The 23,700-nt window shown below is 37.4% G+C and overlaps 1 protein-coding gene and 1 long non-coding RNA gene across 4 annotated transcripts in view; one reads left to right on the top strand and one right to left on the bottom strand.

Annotated features, from left to right (window-relative positions):
- RGS22 (regulator of G protein signaling 22) overlaps window positions 1–23,700 on the bottom strand; it is a 141,450-nt gene that overhangs the window by 36,476 nt on the left and 81,274 nt on the right. For all 3 annotated transcript variants that reach the window (XM_061438351.1, XM_061438353.1, XM_061438352.1), the window contains 5 exons: window positions 11,539–11,733; window positions 9,563–9,655; window positions 7,617–7,789; window positions 5,714–5,876; window positions 262–420 (listed from right to left, as the gene is read on the bottom strand). In XM_061438351.1, coding sequence (XP_061294335.1) covers window positions 262–420; window positions 5,714–5,876; window positions 7,617–7,789; window positions 9,563–9,655; window positions 11,539–11,733 — 783 coding nt within the window. The remainder of the gene's footprint in view (window positions 1–261; window positions 421–5,713; window positions 5,877–7,616; window positions 7,790–9,562; window positions 9,656–11,538; window positions 11,734–23,700) is intronic.
- Window positions 1–23,700, top strand: part of LOC133260161 (uncharacterized) — a 111,943-nt gene that overhangs the window by 27,245 nt on the left and 60,998 nt on the right. The gene's annotated exons all lie outside the window — the stretch shown is intronic.

The raw sequence follows: 23,700 nt of genomic DNA, 5'->3' as shown, positions 1-23,700 counted from the left end.
TCATTTCCTCTTCATAACAATCTTATGAAGCTATTACTCTTATTAACTCCATTTTTTCCCAAATGAGAAAACTAAGGTTTATAAAACGTAGTATTGTACAATTAATATGTGGCAGTGTAGAGATTAAAACTTGAGAAGTGTGACTCTCAGCTCTTAACCACTATGCCACAGTAGTACAATAGCTGAGTCAACAGGTACGCACATTTAATGTTTTGAGAGGTGCTGTCAGTTGCTATCCCAAGTTTATATTAACTTATATACCTTTATCTTTTGACGCGCCGCAAACTGTTCACTTGCAAGAAACAACGGCAACCAAACATTTTCTAGTCTATTTAGGACATGCTTCTGAATTTCGATTAGAACAGCTGCATCAAGTTGCTCATGGAGAATCTTTCCCCAGCCACCACTTAAATTCATTATCTAAGAAAGAAAAAATGAAACAAACTTCTGTATAAGCAAAGAAATACTAATGGTCATTAATTTATTCACCCCAAAACCATATGTCGAGCCCATGATTTTCATTTTCTATAAAATAGCTCCTGGCTTTATTGTGTATAGTAAAGACAGATAACTCCCCTAATATCAAACAGAGAATCGTGGTTTATGTGGTGGTTGTTTAGAAGTATGATTTTGCTAATTTAGTCTTGTTTCATAGGACACGGGGCTTTGTATCCTGTGTGACAACTGCAAGGCCATTTTTTTTTCTCTATGGCTTCAATTTCCTCAACTGTAAAGTAAGGCCGTTATAGTCTTTTAGTTTTCTAAGTTCTCTTCTAGGTCTAATATTCTATGAAGCTCTGATTCTACCCAAATGGACTTCTTTGAGAAGGCATTTTCTTTTGTTTGAGAAAAATAAGGCATTACTTCATTAAGAGACAAACGACTCAGGTATTATAAATGTGCATATTACCAATAAACACTGGGTTGGAGATAGTGGAATGATGGTGGTAGCAAGGTAGGGCTGTTCCAACAACTTCAAAGAAGAAAACAGAGATGATAGGAAGCAGAAAAAAGCCAGGTTGCACAGACAATAGTCGCTGACATGCATCAGTAGCCCTTTTATAAGACACAATTTCTCTGTAGCCAAAACATCTTCTACAAAATTACTGATTTCAAAAATACTAATGGCCATAAAATTAATAAATTAAAAAATACTAATGGCCATTTCCTACTAGAAATCATTGTGGTTTTTACCTGTTTCTGTGTACATATCACTCAAAATCGGTGAGTTGTTTGCACAGAGGAAGAAAAATTAGACTCCTCATTGGAAAAATTATCTCTTCTTAGCTCTCCTTTTATTAATAAGGTTAAATCCTAGTAATAATATTGTTTTATATAAAAACAAAAAAGAGAAACTCTCTTCACCATCTTTTAACAATATTTATCAAATAGTATAAACAATAATATGGTTTCTGTATAAAAATAAGAAGAAAAGAGAATAAAAGACTACTTTGCTAATCAAACTGCAAACTGGCCACAACTAAAATTAGAACTAGCATGGTCTATATAAAGCATAAAGTGATACAGGTATCCTTAAGTATAAAATAGGCAAATAAAATGAAAGACAAAGGTGAGGAAGAAGGGTCATTTGGAAAACTCTTCTGTAATAAGCCCAACCATTTGCTATGACAGCAATGGGTGACTTTTTCCACTGCATTTTTAATTCTCAGCAAGTTTTACTATGGAAGGTTCACACAGTAGCATCAGATACCATGAAACCTCATGCAATGCAGCACAAGCCAAATAGAAAACAAACACTTTCCAAGTGTTTATTTCATACTTATGCTTATTGAGATACTCCCAGCCATTTTTGCTAATACATCCCAGATTTGTATCTCAGGGAACCAAAGGCAAGACATTCTTCTTAAGGTTGCTTAATTCTAGAATTTCTTCTCTCACTTACTCCCAAGAACTTTTGTTTATTTTCCCCTCAAAGATCTAGATTTTAAACTTGGTATGCCCTACTTGTGAATACCTCTGAATTTTTCTTTAATTTACTGAATTAATCTGAGATTCATTTTTTTTTTCCCTTAACAAATGTATGCCATTAGGGTTGTGATCCACACAGTCAAAGGCTTTGGCATAGTCAATAAAGCCAGAAGTAGATGTTTTTCTGGAACTCTCTTGCTTTTTCTGTGATCCAACGGATGTTGGCAATTTGATCTCTGGTTCCTCAGCCTTTTCTAAATCCAGCTTGAACATCTGGAAGTTCACGGTTCACATATTGCGGAAGCCTGGCTTGGAGAATTTCGAGCATTACTTTACTAGCGTGTGAGATGAGTGGAACTGGGCAGTAGTTTGAGCACTCTTTGGCATTGCCTTTCTTTGGGATTGGAATGAAAACTGACCTTTTCCAGTCCTGTGGCCACTGCTGAGGTTTCCAAATTTGCTGGCATATTGAGTGCAGCACTTTCACAGCATCATCTTTCAGGATTTGAAATAGTTCAATGGAATTCCATCATCTCCACTAGCTTTGTTCGTAGTGATGCTTTCTAAGGCCCACTTGACTTCACATTCCAGGATGTCTGGTTCTAGATGAGTGATCACAGCATCATGATTATCTGGGTCATGAAGATCTTTTTTGTACAGTTCTTCTGTGTATTCTTGCCATCTCTTCTTAATATCTTCTGCTTCTGTTAGGTCCATACCATTTCTGTCCTTTATTGTGCACATTTTTGCATGAAATATTCCCTTGGTATCTCTAATTTTCTTGAAGAGATCTCTAGTCTTTCCCATTCTATTGTTTTCCTCTATTTCTTTGCATTGATCACTGAGGAAGGCTTTCTTATCTCTCTTTGCTATTCTTTGGAACTCTGCATTCAAATGGGTATATCTTTCCTTTTCTCCTTTACTTTTTGCTTCTCTTCTTCTCACAGCTATTTGTAACGCCTCCTCAGACAACCATTTTGCTTTATGGCATTTTTTTTCTTGGGAATGATCTTGATCCCTGCCTCCTGTACAGTGTTACAAACCTCTGTCCATAGTTCTTTAGGCACTCTGTCTAACAGATCTAATCCTTTGAATCTATTTCTCACTTCTACTGTAAGGAATTTGATTTAGGTCATACCTGAATGGTCCAGTGGTTTTCCCTACCTTCTTCAATTTAAGTCTGAATTTGGAAATAAGGAGTTCATCATCTGAGCCACAGTCAGTTCCCAGTCTTGTTTTTGCTGACTATATAGAGCTTCTCCGTCTTTGGCTGCAAAGAATATAATCAATCTGACTTCAGTATTGACCATCTGGTGCTGTCCATGTGTAGAGTCTTCTCTTGTGTTGTTGGAAAAGGGTGTTTGCTATGACCAGTGTGTTCTCTTGGCAAAATTCTATTAGCCTTTTCCCTGCTTCATTCTGTACTCCAAGGCCAAATTTGCCTGTTACGACAGGTATTAACTTCCTACTTTTGCATTCCAGTCCCCTATAATGAAAAGAACATCTTTTTTGGGTGTTAGTTCTAGAAGATCTTGTAGGTCTTCATAGAACCATTCAACTTCAGCTTTTTCAGCATTACTGGTTGGGGCATAGACTTGGATTACTGTGATATTGAATGGTTTGCCTTGGAAACGAATAGAGATCATTCTGTGGTTTTTGAGATTGCATCCAAGTACTGCATTTTGGACTCCTTTGACTGTGTGGATCACAAAAAACTGTGGAAAATTCTGAAAGAGATGGGAATCCCAGACCACCTGACCTGCCTCTTGAGAAATCTGTATGCAGGTCAAGAAGCAACAGTTAGAACTGGACATGGAATAACAGACTGGTTCCAAAGTGGGAAAGGAGTACATCAAGCCTGTATATCATCACCCTGCTTATTTAACTTATATGCAGAATACATCATGAGAAACCCTGGGCTGGATGAAGCACAAGCTGGAATCAAGACTGCCAGAAGAAATATCAATAACCTCAGATATGCAGATGACACCACCCTTATGGCAGAAAGTGAAGAGGAACTAAAAAGCCTCTTGATGAAAGTGAAAGAGGAGAGTGAAAAAGTTGGCTTAAAGCTCAACATTCAGAAAACGAAGATCATGGCATCTGGTCCCATCACTTCATGGCAAATAGATGGGGAAACAGTGGAAACAGTGGCTGACTTTATTTTTGGGGGCTCCAAAATCACTGCAGATGGTGACTGCAACCATGAAATAAAAAGACGATTGCTACTTGGAAGAAAAGTTATGACCAATCTAGACATCATATTAAAAAGCAGAGACATTACTTTGCCAACAAAGGTCCGTCTAGTCGAAGCTATGGTTTTTCCAGTAGTCATGTACAGATGTAAGAGTTGGACTATAACAAAAAGCTGAGCGCCGAAGAACTGATGCTTTTAATTGTGGTGTTGGAGAAGACTCTTGAGAGTCTCTTGGACTGCAAGGAGATCCAACCAGTCAATCCTAAAGGAAATCAGTCCTGAATATTCATTGGAAGGACTGATGCTGAAGCTGAAATTCCAATATTTTGGCCACCTTATGTGAAGAACTGACTCATGGGAAAAGACCCTGATGCTGGGAAACATTGAAGGCGTGAGGAAAAGGGGATGACAGTGGATGAGATTTTTGGATACCATCTCCGACTCAATGGACATGAGTTTGAGTAAACTTCGGGAGTTGGTGATAGACAGGGAAGCCTGGAGTACTATAGTCCATGGCATCACAAAGAGTCAGACACAACTGAGCAACTGAACTGAACTGATGCCATTATGATATAGGGCTTCCCTGATAGCTCAGTTGGTAAAGAATCCACCTGCAATGCAGGAGACCCTGGGTTATTCCTGGGTCAGGAAGATCCGCTGGAGAAGGGATAGGCTACCCACTCCAGTATTCTTGGGCTTTCCTGGTGGCTCAGCTGGTAAAGAATCTGCCTGCAATATGGGAGACCTGGGTTGGATCCCTGGGAAGGCAGGATCTTAATTAATTATGAACAATGCATATGGTTTGCATTGTTTTAAACTATGAAAATAAAGAAATCAAATGCTATACATTTGATCTAGCAAACTTCTAGTACTAGCAAACTTCAAGTTAAATAAATTATAACACTTAATTTTATATTTCAAAGTCATTAAAATTAAGCCATATCTCATGTATCAATTACATGAACACTCAAACCCATTGCTGAATCCCATTACATTTGTACACTTATTAATAAGTTGTGATTAAGGCCTTATGATTTTGGCTCAACAAAATGGAAAATCTATGTTCCTGGTCAACATAAATAGTTTTGGAGGACAATTCAATGGCAAACAGGATTTTTCAAAGATTGATTACGTTTTGAGCAATATCAGTTAAGAGAAGAACAGAAAAGAGGTAGAGATGAGGCTTAACAGCTAATAGTGGCCGTTTTTCTCCCACTGAAAGATGCAAGGACTTTGTTCACCTTGTTTGCCATTTGTCCTGGCACCTAGGACAGTGTCTGGCATTTCACAGGCACCCATATTTGCTGAATGAATGGATGAGTAGATGAATGATAGTTAATTTTATTCAATAAATCACCTTAATAAATAACAAAGTTTTAATAATATATAATACTTTAGTTTTAAAGTATCTCCCACATTGCAGACATTTGTAGATTATTATGAATACATAAAAAAAGATATCAGAAGTATCTAACTGGTAAGTCATAAAAGCAAAAGAAAAAAGATGACTTTCAGGTTGTTAGCAAAAAGAAATAAATTACTAGTTTTCATACTTAAAATGTAGAAAATACGCTTCCATGTTAATACCTGGTCCTGTTGATACACAGAAGCTGGACTGTTGGGCCCAAAGAAATACTTTTTATTGAGGTATTTGTTTTTTATATATATAGATTTTGCCTCCCTTTGCTTTCGATCTCTGTAAGTTATTCTTCGGAACTGTTCAATGTCTGTCCAGCACATAAGGTCCATGCTAAAATGAAAACAAAGTACAGCCCATCTTATTTCTTTCTTTCAATTCTGTTAAACACCAAACAAGTAATTGATCTGACAGAACTTAGAAAGTGCTGTGTTGAGTAGTTTAACACAACTGATTAGACCATGGAACTAATGAGTACAATACTGTGTCCCATCCTGGCTAAATATATATATGAATACAAGGAATACTGGGATCAGGAAAGAACCTACCACCATACTGGTAGGGTCTCAGAGTTCTTCCATTAATGATGGACTAGTATTATCAATTTCAAAGATGGAAAAATTCCCACCTATTGCATGTCTATTTGGCAACATGTTAAATTTAGAATAATTATCATCACAAAAAAGGGAAACTATGTATGTGAAATTTGGCTCCCAGGTCTAGCCAGTTTTTCCTAACTTGGGAGAAAATTATTAGAGAAAAATACGATGAATACTTCACTTTATATTAGATAAATGTGTCATAAGGTACCAAGATTCTATGCAGAACTACAATGCTTCATTTGTGTATTAACTAACAAAAGCCACAAAGCAGCACAGTAATTTTAATAGCTCAGTGAAATACAAAAGAGAAGCTTCTCAGAACTAGTAATCAGAGCACTTGTCTAGAAAAACACAAAAGAAAGAAAAGTCAAAATAGGGAAAAATGAAATATACTGGTGTTTTAATTTAGCCAGTGCTAAAAGTATCAACAAATATTGTTTGACCACTCAAAATAACATTCTGGAGGCTGCTATTATCAAAATGCAATTCCCAACAAAAAGTTAACCATATACGTTTCAGATAACTATGCTAATTAATTTTTACAGAAATGGGTAAAACCAAGCATCAGATCATTTTTATCATATGTTGAATCAAAACAAGCAGCTTAAAAAATAAGTAGCTTAGAACCCTCTTACACTGTTGGTGGGAATGCAAACTAGTACAGCCACTATGGAGAACAGTGTGGAGATTCCTTAAAAAACTGGAAATAGAACTGCCTTATGATCCAGCAACCCCACTGCTGGGCATACACACTGAGGAAACCAGAAGGGAAAGAGACACGTGTACCCCAATGTTCATCGCAGCACTGTTTATAATAGCCAAGACGTGGAAGCAACCTAGATGTCCATCAGCAGATGAATGGATAAGAAAGCTGTGGTACATATACACAATGGAGTATTACTCAGCCATTAAAAAGAATACATTTGAATCAGTTCTAATGAGGTGGATGAAACTGGAGCCTATTATACAGAGTGAAGTAAGCCAGAAGGAAAAACATAAATACAGTATACTAACGCATATATATGGAATTTAGAAAGACGGTAACAATAACCCGGTGTACGAGACAGCAAAAGAGACACTGGTGTATAGAACAGTCTTATGGACTCTGTGGGAGAGGGAGAGGGTGGGAAGATGTGGGAGAATGGCAATGAAACATGTAAAATATCATGTAGGAAACGAGTTACCAGTCCAGGTTCGATGCATGATGCTGGATGCTTGGGGCTGGTGCACTGGGACGGCCCAGAGGAATGGTATGGGGAGGGAGGAGGGAGGAGGGTTCGGGATGGGGAACACATGTATACCTGTGGAGGATTCATTTTGATATTTGGCAAAACTAATGCAATTATGTAAAGTTTAAAAATAAAATAAAATTGGAAGAATAAAAAAAAAATAAAAATAAAAAAAAAAAAAAAAATAAGTAGCTTAGAAAATTGTTTTAATCGAGAAATTTTAAAATGGTTATGTTTCTCACCTTGAAGAATGAGCCTCAAGAAACTGACGGAAATGTTCAAACTCCAGTTTGTTGTTAAGCAGTTCATTAAAATTAAAATGCCTATATTCTTCAGGAACCATATTCCAGTATTCTGTGTTTTTAGAGACATGAGGAAGTGGTGAAATACCAGTTCCAATTTCAGAAGTAGTGTCCTAGTGAAATAATACTTTTCATAAAAATCTCTTAAATACAACAAATTACTTTCCAAAGTTAAACAAATAAAAATTAATTATCAGGCCAATGGCATTTATCAATTCAATGGTAGAACTGGGTAAAGAATCTAGAATGTGATTCTAACACATCAAATTCTGTTCTGGTCCTTTCCATTCTATTCCCTTCTTTTCAGGAACATTAGTAAACATTTAGTAAACACTTGCTTATAAAATATTAATCTTACTATTTTTGTTGGTATAGAAGTAGTATGTCTTTTGTAATAAAAAGAAAACGAACCGCATACATAGTACCACCATCCAGAGATAACCACCACATTTCTATGTGTATCCATTTGGTCTTTTTTTACACATAACATAATTTATTAAATATGGAAATAGTACTATACAACTATGTGTGGTTTTGTAACTTGGTTCTTTTCCTTAATAATAGATCATGAATATAAAACATTATTTTACCTATAAAATTTTTTAAGTTATAGAGTAATATAAGATACTTTAGATGTAATCACCCTCATAGAACAGTCAATTGTAAGTTATTTTTAAGACCTCTGATGCTTCATGAACAGTTTATAAGCCCTTCATGGCAAAAAGCTAGCGAGGCTTATTCTTTAGAAATCCTTCCTATGTAACTTGCTGAATAATTAATTCACTTTCCTACTTGTTTTTGAAAAACATCAGACCATGAGATAAACTCCTATATTTAAAAAATTTTAATAGGTAGACGTATTATGAATAATATGTTAAAAAAATTTTAAGATATAACTTTATAATATACTATCTTCATGAATTTTTATGTATCCTTTCCAGATATTAATTAGTGGAATTTCAAATAAAGAATTTCTATATGTATAAGGCAAAATCATGAATATACCTAAAAAATAACTTTACTGTCTGTGTAAAAGTTTAAAAGAATAAAGATTTCAGATAAGTAGAAAGTAGAAAGTAAAAAAATCATCTGAAATCTTGTCACTCAGAGCTAACTATCTTTAACATTTTGATGAACATTTTTCCAAATAGCTCTCTTTGCATATATGTATACAAGTAGAAATGCATGTATAATTTTATATGAATAGGATTACATCAGACCAGTGTTTGTTCCCCACATATTTATATAATAACATGTCCTCGGCATTTTCCATGTTAATAAATATGAACCTAAACTGTCATTTTTATGTAGATACACACATTTAATCTTACGGCCTTATGGATCTATCATGGCTTACTTAGATAATCACAAATTTGTAAATTTATATATCAAAACAACACCTGACTATCACAGTCAATCCTATGATCTTTTTATTGACTCCGTTAAAGCCTTTCCATATTTTTCTTTCTTGTTTTGCTTATTGCTGTCACATAACACTTCCTTTTCTGTTTGGAAAACTCAAGTTAATTCTTTTTGTAACTTGACAACAAGTAGAGTTGCTGCCATACAGAAAATAGCCAGTAACATCCAAAGGAATATAACGTGGCTTGAAGACTCTAAGGCAAATGAGTATCTTGGCTCCCTACACGACTTCATCTGCTTTCTTTTTCTGGCTTTGTTGTTAAATAACGTGTCAGTAAAATGTGATACCTGTCATACGCAGCATGTTAGGCAAAGCAGCAGCAGAAAATGGAACTGCCTGCCCCCTACTTTATCATACATGAGCTCCTCAATCAATGATCCCTATTCCCACACACCACCAATACATGCAGTGAAAATCCTCTCCAGGTTAAAATGTTTGTTTTTCTAAGTAGAGAGTTTCTTACCTCAGCTTTCTTGAAAACTGTCTCTTTATGCAAAGCCTGTAGCTTTCTCAAGTATGTGGAATCTAGCTGTCGAGTTTCTTCCACCAGCTCCACCTATAATAAAACAATAACAAAGTTTGTAACATCAAAAGAATATGCATTATGAAAAAGTGGGGAAAGAATGCACAATTTGCCAATAACAGTGGGCTAAAAAACAAATACACTTGCCAATAAAGTAAGTTAGTTTGGAAGCAAAAGCAGGAAGACCTACATAGTGAAAAACACTAGTTACAGCAAAGTCAGACTACAAATGCACATGATAAAACAGAAGATGCATACACTTCTGTGTAATGATATAATGCCACCAAAGACCATTCCTCCTTTCTAGATACCCCATGTGAAATAACAGACAATGCAAACACATTGGGTGGGTCACATTCCCAGCTTCTATTCATTATAATGGGATAATAGTCATGAAGATTGGAGAAGGCAATGGCAGCCCACTCCAGTACTCTTGCCTGGAAAATCTCATGGACGGAGAAGCCTGGTGGGCTGCAGTCCATGGGGTCGCTAAGAGGCAGACATGACTGAGCGACTTGACATGAAGATAGGCACAGCTAGCTTTAGGGGACCAAATAATCCACAGTAGAAGAAAAAAATGATGGGACTCTACTCAATCATGAAATTAAACCTCACAGCAGGACCCAGCCTTCAGCCTGTGTGCTGCACTGCTTTACACCGTCAGGAGAACAAGATCATTTTCCATTTCTCTACTGCCGGCAAGAATCAGTTTGGCTGACGGAGAACTTCCTGTATTTAATATTTAATTTTGGTTAAATCTCCTTGCTCATCCTTTTTGGGAAAGGGTCCACATAATCCAGTCAGCCCAACTTTTACAGAGGTCCTTTGGGCTGAATTTAAGAAGCTTGTAGAATTAAGAGAAATTTACTTTTCCTTTAAAAAAAGAGCATATAATTTGTCCCAGGCATTTCATAAGAATCACGGCTAATGCCGAAACTTCTTGGTGTTAGGGAAGTTAGCTATAATTCTAAATTACTTTTGTCATCGTGGGACCATATCTCAGATTCATTTTGCTCTATACCATATACTGTATTTAAATCATGACTGGAGAGAAGTTTTCAAAAATTTCATATGATATCCCAATATTCCTAGTGTAAAACATGCATTTCTGTGGTAGAAAGGATGTGAATGTTAATTTTTCAGGACAAAAAGAAATCAGAAATGAAATTTTCATTATTTTGGTCAATGAATTTAATAAGCCATCGTGTTATATTGGTTATAATTCAATAAGGTAAGGGTACATGCAGTAACTTAATATTAAAAATACCCACAAATGGCTTTCATTTGTGATTCAAATTAATCTTCCACACATCAATAAGAATAGTGAAAATACTCAAGCACCTAGACTTAAAATCAGCTCTTTTGGAATGAAAAAAGGTGTGCTGGCACTTTTCTCAAATCAAGCGGTCTGACCTGATGAACATCTGAGAGTGCTTTAAGTCACAGAATGTGTTTTCCACAATACATATGGAATGTTTACATTTTCCATGGGTGTAGTATTTACTGTAACTCATCCAGAATAAAAATACACAGGCTCCTTCCATTAATCAAATTTATTTAAAGCCGCTGCTGAGAAATGGCAAGAAATGACAAAACTAGTATATTATCATGCCACATTTTACTGGTTCACAAGAATCCAAAACTCAGATTTTTCTCTGCTGACATATTTGTAGACAGAATTAAAAATGACATCAATTTTCGTCTTTTGTTAGGAGACAACAGGGAAATGGGGAAAAACTAAGTGAATCAATACTTTCCCTGCCCCAAATTTGTGTCTGCCCAAATCTTAACTCTGAGTTCCTGGCCCATGTGAGAACTTTTTCAGCTTTTCTCTCCTGCAAGTTAACAATGTTGCCTATCATCAGTTTTGCAGTAAACCTGAATGGTTTACACACAGCTGATCAGTGCCACGATACCTTTCTGTAAGCAACTTGGTCTGATTTTATCATCTTTGTCCAAGGCTCAAGAAGGAGGAGGAGGATATATTCTTCTGCTGCATCAAAAAGGTCTTCAAATGGTGGTTGTATTTTCATATAAATTTCTCTTTTCTTTTCCTGTTGAAGTCCAATGTCAAGAGTGGCTGAAGGAGCAATGTATGTAGCAAAAAGATACTAAGGGAGAAGGGGGAGAAAGGAGAGAATATTGGAAGAAACCATATGGTTAGTGGATTCCTCAGCAAGGGCATTTTACAAAAGGTAAGAGAAGGCAAACTAGCTCAAGTAATTTCTTTCTTGAAAGGACGTGTAAAACTACTGAAGACAAAGCAAAGACTTTGCTTTTCATTTTCTTTTCCTATTTCTTTTTTGGCAACTAGTCAAATAGTCAGTGGATCTTGTGTAAGAGTACATGACTTGAATACTCCATTTTTTTTCTCAGGTTACTACTATGTGTTATTATGATTGATTTCGGGTTACGCATCTCCTTTTCCCCTATGTTCATGACATTTCTAACACATTTGTGCTTACTTTACAAAGTAGTTTGAAATACCTTTTGGAAAAAAGAGGCAAGAATACACCAGGGCTGAAAACTGGCTATCAGTGTTCTAGCTCTAGAGACCCAACAGACTACCTGCCTCACCAACTGAGCTGCACTCTCCATTTGGAGTCCAGTGCTGATGGACATATTGTTCTTTAAGTCTTATATATTTGCCCTAACCCATGCACCTTTTCTGCTTGATAAACTCTGAGTTATTCTTTAAAAACTGATATGGATTTATCCTCTTCTAGGAACACGTCACTCATATCCTTCTCTCAGATCATACTTTCTACTAGGACACCTATCACACTACAATGTAATTATATATTTATGTGTCTTCTCTTCTAGAACAAGGTCCTTGAGCACAAATATTGTAGCTTAGTTTTCTGTGATTCTCCAACTCCTAAAACTGTTCTTGGTAGAGAGTAGATGCTATAAATGTACTGATTCCACAGAAAAGACTAATCATTTTTGTCTTGGAATAGGGAAGGAAAAGGTTCAGAAACCCTTCCAAAAAAAAAAAAAAAAGCTTCTTCCTTAATCTTTAATATGAATCTTTATGATGAGTTGGAGTAAGTCAGACAAGAGAAGGGAGTTGATGATGGATAATTCTAGAAGAAGAAAAATATGGCCCAAGGCATGGAGATCTGAGGAAGTTTTATAACCTATGGAGAGAATCTAGGCTTCAAGTAGATAACTGGCTAAAGGAAAGAGGAGGAGAAGCGGGCAACAGAGGATGACATGGTTGGATGACATCACCGACTCAGTGGACATGAGTTTGAACAAACTGCGAGAGTTAGTGAAGGACAGGGAAGCCTGGTGTGCTGTGGTCCATGGGGTCGCAAAGAGTTGGACATGACTTAGTGAATGAACTACAACAAAAAAAGAGGTAGAATAAGAGAGGATGCTATAAAGGGAGATAAGCTCCAGAGCATGGATATGATCTGTCATCTTTTGGTACTTTGAATTTTTACCTGAAGATATAAAATGAGGAATCTCTGAGGAGTGACATTATTAGGTATGAATTGTAGAAACAAATCACGGTAATATCATATGGATGAAATGGTTTGAGTAGATCAAAATTTAAGGCAGCTTGGAAGTTAAAAATTTTAATAGCCAGACAAAAAATTATAGGCCACCTTCATCTCTTACTTGCTTTTTTGCAATAGCCTCCTAACTGGTCCTCTCAGGTTCTGCTTTGCTTCCTTATGGTCTTTTCTGACCACAGCAAACAGAGAAATTCTTTTGTGTATCACTCCTCCATTCAAACTCTCTAGTGACTGCCCATCTCACAAGTACAGCAGCCGAAGTCCTTATAAGTACCTGTAATTAGAGTTTGGGGACGTTTCTCAGTGCTGAGAAGACAGGGATTATAGTTCAGGACCTGCCAGTGGGGAAGCCCCTGTAAACACCACAGGCTCTCAAAACATCCTAAGAGCAGGGGTGGGCCAGATACACACTCTGGCCTAGAGTCTTTAAAGTGCCAAGTGAAAATAACTGCTAACCTGTAATTCTATACCTAGGAAAAAGTTCCCCTCTAAAATGAAAAGAAAATAAAGATGTCATAAGTCAGTAAACAAAACCAGAATTCATCACCAGCAGACACACACTAAACAAATACAATCAATTAATTAAAGGGAGGCCCTGGACAAAAGCAGGATGGAACAGAGAACAGCAGAAAACACAAATATTTAGGGAAATACCAATGCATATTGATTGTAAAATATAATAATAATGAATAAGGTCAGAGGAAACAGTAACAGAGCCTAAGAAAAAGAAGTCAGAATTGAAGGTTCAGAATTAAGTGCAATTGAAATGACCAACCATGAAGCTCGCTATAGGCAGAAAAGCAAATGAGGTTAGAGTCAGGGTAGTAATACAATTACAAGCAGGCAGGATATCAAAGAACTAGAAGCAAAAATAAAGGAAAAGCACTGTAAATGGCTAAAAGGGAGGACTAAAAAGTTCAGTATATAATAGGCATTCAATAATACTTGCCAAATAAATGAATGGAAGATAGTTGTCTCAACTGAAATTACAATCTGAAAGGGAAATTTCAGAGTTCAAAAATTTTAAGCTGGAGTACTTCCAAATTATCCTGAATTCTGGTATATGGCAATCCCTATTGTTAGCTTAGAAGAAATGGAGATAAAAGACATTAATATTGGGTAAGTTAAGGGAACACTCTAGCATATAGATTATAAGGATTATTTGTATGGATGTTGAAAAAGCTTCAAAATGAGAAAAGAGAAAAAGTAGGGAGAAATTTCATGAGTCATGTATTGAAATTTTCTAGGAAGATAAAGAGAACTTAAAAGATCTTTAGATAACATTAATGAGGTTAAGGAGAGGGGAAATGAGAAGACAATAGACTTCAAAATTCTTGGAAGTTATTAAAAGATGATACCAGAACCATAGCAGAGAACATCTTTTTCTTCCTAAGTGTTGTGAAAGACAGGAGAAGGGGCATACTTAAGAGTCATTCTGGATATTCTATTTAGTTAGAAATAATAAATTAAATTTGCAATCTGGAAAATCCCTTCCCTAAAACATAGGTTCCTAGCCTGCTGGATTTAATAGTTCAAAGTGAACCATACTCTTCCAAATGATTCTAAAATATTCAAAATGAAAATTTCTTCATACATACACGACAATTTTTTTCTAACCTTGGGAATTGTTTAGAAGAATGACCTAAATCTAACTTGTTTAATAAGCTAAGACTGTATCAGATTGAAATCTACTCTTAAACTTTTCTAAATTAGAAGTTTTAAAAAGTGTACTAATTAAAATAATGTCTATACTAAGGTTGGAGAAGGAAATGGCAACCCACTCCAGTATTCTTGCCTGGGAAATTCTATGGACAGAGGAGCCTGACAGGCTGTGTCCATGGGATCACAGTTAGACAGGACTGAGCAACTGAGCACATACTAAGGCAAGTTAAGAAACGAAGACTAACTTGATGAAATTAACAACATTAAAAATATCTCCAGAATTTGTTTCAGTAATTTCAGATTTACCCAAAGGAAAGTAAACTTGACTCCCCAAATTACATAAGTTAAAATCAGTTCTTGGGGACGTCCCTGGGCGGTCTAGTGGTTGAGAATCCACCTTCCAGTGCAGGAGACACGGGTTCATCCCTGGTCAGGGAACTTGGGGACTGAGATCCCACATGCCCTGGGGCAGATAAGCCTGTGCACTGCATCTACTGACCCAGGCACCTTGGAGCCCAAGCGCCACGGCTAGAAATGCCTGTGCGTCACAACTAAGATCTGATGCAGCCAAATAAATAAATATTAAAATAAAATAAAATCACTCCCTATTTAGCAAAAAAAGAAAAAAAAGTTTTTATTATCGGCGCAGGAATATCTTCTAATGACAAAATAAAGCAACTTCTTTGTCACTGGGTCAGCTACATTCAAAACTGTATTTTAAGAAGACTGACATGCCACATACCAAACTCTTTGTATAGACATCAGAGCGATCCCTTTGATTTAAAAGCATTAACAGTGAAGGGGATAAAGTACAAAAGCAGCTGAAATGGTGACTCCAGTCACAGTGATAGAAGTGGCTGTCAGCTTCTGGAAGACATCCAAATCACTTCCTTCCATTCCCAGTCTTGCCTTCACTCCTAGTGTCTTTTAAGATCTACTACTACCCACAGTCCTATAAGAGACTCTACATGCCGTTTATATACTCTATCATACCTTCTGGAATTTTGCCTTATGATTTTCTTCAGAATGACCTTCACTTCTCCTTGTTGTTCAGTTGCCAAGTCATGTCTGTCCGACTCTTCATTACTCCATGGATGCTGGGCTCCTCTGTCTTCCACTATCTCCCAGAATTTACTCAAATTCATTTCCATTGAGTCAGTGATGCTATCTAATTATCTTATCTTCTGCCACCCTCTTCTCCTTTTGCCTTCAATCTTTCCCAGCATCAGGGTCTTTTCCAATAAATCAGCTCTTTGCATCAGGTGACCAAAATACTGGAGCTTCAGCTTCAGTTTCAGTCCTTCCAATGAATATTCACGGTTGATTTCTTTAGGATTGACTGGTTTGATCTCCTTTCTGTCCAGGGACTCTCAAGAGTCTTCTCCAGCAACACAAAACAAAATCATCAATTCTTAGGTGCTCAGCCTTCTTTATGGACCAGCACTCACATCCATATGTGACTAGGGGAAAAACCATAGCTTTGACTATATGGACTTTGTTGACAAAGTGATGTCTCTGCTTTTTAATATGCTGTCTAGGTTTGTCATCGCTTTCCTTACAATGAGCAAGTGTCTTTTAATATCATGGCTGCAGTCACTGTCTGCAGTGATTTTGGAGCCCAAGGAAATAAAATCTGTCACTGCTTTCACTTTTTCCCCTTCTATTTGCCATGAAGTGATGGGACTAGATGCCATGACCTTAGTTTTTTGAATGTTATGTTTCAAGCCAGTTTTTTCACTCTCCTCTTTCATCAAGAGACTCTTTAGTTCCTCTTCACTTTCTTCCATTAGAGTGGTATCACCTGCGTATCTAAGGTTGTTGATATTTCTTTTCTCCTGGCAATCTTGATTCCAGGGCTTCCCCGGTGGCTCAACAGTAAAGAATCTGTCTGCAATGCCAGAGACATGGCAGGAGACATGGCAGGAGCTGCAGGTTCAGTCCCTGGGTTGGGAAGATCCCCTGGAGAAGGAAATGACAACCCATTCCAGTATTCCTGCCTGGAAAATCCCATGGACAGAGGAACCTGTCCATGGGCAGGCTACAGTCCATGGGTCGCAGAAGAATCAGACATGAGTCAGACACAACTTAACAACAATAACAAATAATACAAGATGTTATTTGTTATTGATTCCAGCTTGTGATTCATCCAGCCCAGCATTTCCCATGATGTACTCTGCATATAAGTTAAATAAGCAGAGTGACAATATATAGTCTTATCATACTCCTTTCCCAATTTGGACCCAGTCAGTTATTCCATGTCCAGTTCTAACTGCTGCTTCTTGATCCACATACAGGTTTCTCAGGAGACAGGTAAGGTGGTCTGGTACTTCCACCTCTTTAAGAATTTTTCACAGACTGTTGTGATCCACAGTCAAAGGCTTTAGCATAGTCCATGAAACAGAAGTAGATATTTTTCTGGAATTCCCTTGCTTTTTCCATAATCCAATGAATGTTGGCAATTTGATCTCTGGTTCCTTTGCCTTTTCAAAACCCAGCTTGTACATCTGGAAGTTCTCTGTTTACATACTGCTGAAGCCTAGCTTGAAGGATTTTTAGCATAACGTTGCTAGCATGTGAAATGAGTGCAATTGTATGGTAGTCTGAACATTATTTGGCACTGTCCTTCTTTGGGATTGGAATGAAAACTGACCTTTTCCAGTTCTGTGGCCACTGCTGAGTTTTTCACTTTACCATTTACTATATCAATAGCACAGCTTCCTCTCTGACCATTATTCACCAAGCTTTCCTTTACTTTTAGCACAATCTGCAGCATCTTCTTGCCCTCTAAATAAATTGTGCACCACCACTACTTTCTTACGTAGATGGAACTAAAGACTGGCCATCATTTCACCCACACTCTTAAAATACCCTCAATTTCTCCCACCTCAATCTTCTGCTTTGCCAAGGCTCAATTCTGGGTCAGCCTAATAATTTATTCATTTTTCCAATTCTATCCGCAAGAACCCAATAAAATCTGTGATAATTGGTTCCATTATAAATAGACTTTAAAAAACAAAAGCAACAACAAAACCTCAACTGTGACTGCAGAGCTTGGCAGAATTTTGTTTATTTCTCAACTCTGCCATGCTCTTTAAAGCTCTCAACTGTACCCTTATGCTTCTCCATGTTCAGTGGACTTTATCTTCCACTTAACTGGGAAAACCACTGGTATGAATGTCCTCAACTTTCCTCTCAAGAGCTTTCTTCAAAATCTTTCTCTTTCCTCTGATGTTTCAATGGACTTCTTTCCAAGGCTAAATTACTCATTTGTGCTCTTGACTCCACTTTCACATAACACTGCAACACCAATTACACCCTTAACCTACCTTTCTATTGATATCATCTCTTTTCAAATGCTTCAAAGGTGTTCAAGCCAAGCATCTCTCCCCTTCTAAAATATTTTCCCTATTTTGTCCACAAATATCACCCCCTTTCTCTCTTTCCCTTTCCTACAAAACTTCATCCTTCCTTTTCTCTCATTCCTCAATCAATTGCAATCTGGTTCTCATGCCAATGAAACTGATGCCCAAGTCCTCAAAGAACTACGTAACTGCCAGTTCAATAGTTTCCCTCCTTAATCTTCACCCTACTTGACTCCTTACACAGCTTTAACACGGTTGACTCTCCCCTGCCTTCAACACTTTCTCCAAATTCTCTGCCAATTTCCATTCTTAGGCTCCTGTGTTGATTCCTCTTTATCCATATCTCTGCCTCCTGCAAAGAAGTCATTCTTTAAAGTCCTATGTTCAACTTTTAATATATTTTCTTCTTAATTCACATTCTCTCAGTTTCTGACACATGCCAGGCACTCTCTCAAAGGATTTGGGTGCTCTATGACTTCTCTGTACTCCACCCTCATCTTCTCTTCCCCTTTGCTGAGCTTCTATTAAATATTTATCCTAAGGGACTGAGTCTTCCTTGACTCCTGAAGTCTGGCTTAGGTATGATTCTTATGTGTGCTCATAGGACCTCTATCTGTATGTTTCTCCCACTGCACCATAAACTCTGTGAAGACATATTTGATCTCCTTTATTACTGTATCCCTACCAGCTACCATAATGCTAAATTTAGAATGAATGAATGAATGAAAGACTTCATGCATTCTCATAGACTTAACAATCAACTCTATGTGGAAGAAACCCAAATATATACAACTTTAGACCTGATTTCCTTCCTGAACTGAAAACCTTGGCTAAGAGCTGTCTACTTGCTATAACTACATGGATAGCCTATGGACCCTCAAACTCAATGACTGAGTAATACAACTCATTATCTATTCTCCCAAGCCTCTCTGGGTTTCGAGTATTCATTACTTAACATATCATTCACAGAACCGTCTTTGACCTTTTCCCACTTTCCTCTCCTCCCTCTCAAATGCCAATCCTATAAATTTAATTCTCTACACTAAAACAATGAGAAACTGACAAGTATAAAAATATAAAGAGGAAATAAGAGGCAGCAGTTCCATCCCACCAAAAACAATAAAATGCTGTCTTCTGGTCAAGCTCAATCAGACCGTTTTCAGGTCACTTCCTGCTTCCTGACCTCAAACTCATACTGTGCTCTATAAAGCCACAGGCGTCCATGTACACTTGATGTTGTCTTTCGTCTATTTTGTTCCAGTTTTACTGGGATATAATTGACCCGTAGCACTGTAAAAATTTAAGCTGTACAGCATAATGATTTGAGTTACCTATATCAGGAAATAATTACTACAGTAATTATTAACAGTAAGTTAACATCCATCATCTCAGATAGAAACAAAAAGAAAATAAAAAGAATTTTTTCCTTGTGATGAGAACTATTAGTGTCTACTCTCTTAATTTTCATATATATTATATAGCAACATTAACTACAGTCACCACGGTGCATATTACATCCCTAGACTTTATTTATCTCACAACTGGAAATTTGTCCCTTTTGTCCACCCTCATCCAATTTTCCCTCCCCATACCACCCACTTCTGATGACCACAAATCTGATCTCTTTCTGTAAGTCTCTGTTTTTCACAAATGATTTAACTGCATATCTCAGTGTCTCAAGGAGCTACAGTTAGGGTGCCATGTGACTTCATTCTAGTTTAAGCCTACTGTCCTGGTATAATTATTACTAGTTTCCTTTTTATTTTCAAAAGAATCTTGGTTTAGATGATAAATTATATGGTCTCTCCATATTTAACTGCCACCAGTTTTATAAAATTAAAGTTTCTCTGAAACAAGATTCCCAGAAGTGCTGAGCACTTATTTAAAGCTAAAAATAAAGAAAGGCAGAATATTCCGTTCTATGAAACATGCATCTGTCTAATTTGCAATCATATGAATTGAATAGCTGAAGCTACTGAAGCTATGAATTGAATATCAAAAGCCAAAATCCCCAAACTGGAATATTTTATGTGAAAGTTGGATTGAAGCTTTACAGACTTCCCTATTAAGAATAAATGCTCTAAATGAAAATCTTAAAAGGAATTTTAAAACACTGCCCCTCTCTGATCATACCTAAACCTAGGTATTTGCCCTCCCACTTTTTGTTTGTTTTCTTGCAGCTAGTTTATCAGAACACTGTTCATTATCACCTAAATAACTTTTCTTTGATCAAGTATCAGCCCCTGCTATGATAATCCTAGCTAGCATAATGATATCCCCTAGCATATGATAATCCCCTGCTAGCATAATCCTGACGAGTAATACACCCCCCTCGCCTTCCAGATTCTTCACCAGTTTTATTATAAAATCACAGAATGGAAGCCTTAGAAAGGGGTTGGAAGTCTACACTGTGCAGCTTTACTGGCTTCCTCTGAGGCTTGGTCTCTGGTCTCTCCCTCTTCCTCACCTCCCAAGGTGGGTGGGGACAAAGACGGTTAAGGGGGTAAAGAGAAGAAAATTGATCTGTCAGTCCTTAATAAGGCCAAACAATAAGTCTATAGTACATTCAACTTAATTTTGCCATTAAAATCTGAGAATGTCTTTCTATGTTTCTAATAATCCAGAGATAATCTTTAGGTGGATAACTGACCAACTGATAATATATAACAAACACATATATATAACAAAATATATAACAAAGGGATACAATCATATATATGAAACAAAATTTAAAAGTTGACACCTTTTGTTGTTTAGTTGCAAAGTCCTGTCATACTCTTTGTGAACCCATGGGCTGTGGGGGGCACCCCCCCTGGGGGCCCCGCCCCCCCCTACCCCCACCACCACCTCACCAGGCTCCTCTGTCCATGGAATTCTCCAGACAAGAACACTGGAGTGGGTAGCCATTTCCTTCTCCAGGGGATCTTCCCCAACCAGGGATCGAACCTGTGTCTCCTGCATTCAGAGGCCAAGTCTTTACTGCTGAGCCACCAGGGAAGCCAACACCACCTTTAAGATCTCTATAAAGATGGTGCAAATCATTTTTAAGTTGATGTAAACTGACTTTAAAATGGAATATAAAGATTATGGTTTATTATACCTAATAAACAATATAGTCTAATTATGGGTTAGAAGAGGCTTCCCTGGTGGCTCAGATGGTAAGGAACCTTGCCTGCAATGCAAGAGACCTGGGTTTGATTGCTGCGTCAGAAAGATGCCCTGGAGAAAGGAACAGCAACCCACTCCAGTATTCTTGCCTAAAGGATTCCATGGACAGAGGAGCCTGGTGGGCTATAGCCCACGGGGTCGCAAAGAGTCCACCACAACTGAGTGACTAACACACACATATGGGTTAGAAACTCACTGTTTAAGAATCCTGGATCACTTGCTTTTTTATTGGCCACCCAGTTTGTCCTTTCTAGCCACTGAGGAAATAACAATGTAGCTAATGTTGGAGGAGAAAAAGCTCCCTTCATATCAGAGTCAGCTACTCTGACTCACATTAAAGCTGAGATTCACTCAAGGCACAGCTGTGGCCTACATGATTCCAATTTAAACACTAACCTGTGATGCTTTAACAACCCAGCAGGGAAGTTTTTGAGAAGGGATACAAGCACTGCCTGTCTGTGATCAGACTGCCTGGCACTGCACTCAGCATGGCTCTCTCTAGACCTCATCTCTCCTGGAGACACTCAAAGGTTATGTAATCAGGAAATGCACCACGGGCGGCTTGCCCGGCCCTGCTCTACACCTGTGTCTGTGACTCACTCTCTTGGCATCTGTATCGGATATGGGGGAAAAAAATCAACGCCTCCCCCTGAAACATGTCTTAGGGTCTTGAAATTCTGGAAGTTAATTTTCTTGTTTAGCTAAACTCTCAAGCCTATGATGAAAAAAATAGATGGAGGATAGATACCTTGGAGACAGGAGGAAGAATGGAATTGGAGAGTGGAATGGTGAAACAAACTGGGAGAAAAGAAGAGAGAAAGAGAAAGGGAGGAAGGGGAGGGAGGGAAACATTTTGATAAATGTTTGTCTTCTAAAGGATAGTGAGATGACAAACAGATTTACTCTGAATACACATTAGCTTTTTGGAATTATAGGGAAAAATATAAAAATGTTTCTGTTTGCCTCTTCAAGGAAATCTCAGATGCTTCATTACTTAGAGCTAATATCCTGAACACAACAGCTGTATTGCACTACATAGGAGATGGCTCAAATTAAAATATGACATTTCCCGTTGCAATTTATATTTTTTCCAATGCTAAGATATTTTCTGTGCAAGATTTCAGAATTGCCACTTAATAGTTTTCAAAATCAAGCGTGTTATGAGCATATTCTTGGATGAAAGTAGACCCCAATCTCCTTTTAAATATATCACAATGCATTCCAGGCTTGGTATTCCAATATTTTATTGATTCTCATGGACCCTGGAACATATTGATGCTTTCTTACTGCATCATAAAGTCTAGATGAACATACTTGAGAAGGAGAATTTGGGGTTTATTGAGTTTATTCTTGTTTTTTACAGTGTAAAAAAAAAAAAAAAAATGAAACAACTTCCAAAACTATCTGTGCTATTTGGATTTCTTTTTGTACCAAAGACTAAATGATGACAGCTCTGGGGTTAGATTCCAATTATCATGCTGTAGAAGCACCCAGCAAAGTACTCTCACTGTGCCAAAGGTGAGCACAGTCTTTGGGAAAGCATCTTTTCCATAAGTAGGGGCCATTTGATGAGCTGCAGCTTGACACTCATCTGTGTTCCAATGAAAATAAGAACGATTTCTGTGTAGCCTTAAAAGGCAAAGTCAAGACTAACACCAAATGTTGTAGCACATGTGTTGATTTGCTATGTTACATTTCAGCTGTTAGTTATGTTAATGGAACAGTTTCACATAATTCGTCTTGATGTATTTATTTTAATGATCATATATATGTATCTTTCCCTGATTGCCTGGTAACACTGATTGCATGATGTTCTGCTGTCACCACCAGGCCAGGGCTGGAAGTAAGAGAAAAGAGAAATGTAAAATTTCAACTGCAGAACTGTATGACGTAAAATGAGTCCCTCAGTACACTAGATACAAGATGTGTAAAAACCTATATGCTGTGAGATCTTAACACCTGACTACAGGACAACAAGCAGAACATACCATCAGGTTAATAAAACCAGGGACATCTAAAAAGTAGATTTTCAAAATAACCTATTAAAGTATTCCAAAAATTAGGAGAAAACATTCAGGCTTCAGCATTCAGTGTCATTAGCAAGTCCTTTTTTCTTAGATCCATTACTCCACTGCAGTGGTAAAAGAAGGAAATCTAATCATGTAAAGCTACACAAAGATATGTATCTTTCACTGTCTTCTATTAATAGTAATTGTCCAACTGCCCACCAAGAGAGTGGAGGAACTGTAAAGCTGTCTGCTGTTGCTATTTCCTTCGACTTACTGGGAGGTAGCATTAGGGTCCTGCCAGATGGACTAACAGGGTGGTATCAAAGACCTCGCTAGCCCCTGGGAAGAAGAAA

The sequence above is a fragment of the Bos javanicus genome, chromosome 14 (assembly GCF_032452875.1).
Source record: "Bos javanicus breed banteng chromosome 14, ARS-OSU_banteng_1.0, whole genome shotgun sequence".
In the NCBI taxonomy this organism is placed as follows: Eukaryota; Metazoa; Chordata; class Mammalia; order Artiodactyla; family Bovidae; genus Bos; species Bos javanicus.
The sequence above is the reverse complement of the archived record's forward strand: the minus strand, read 5'-3'. Positions and strand labels throughout refer to the sequence as shown.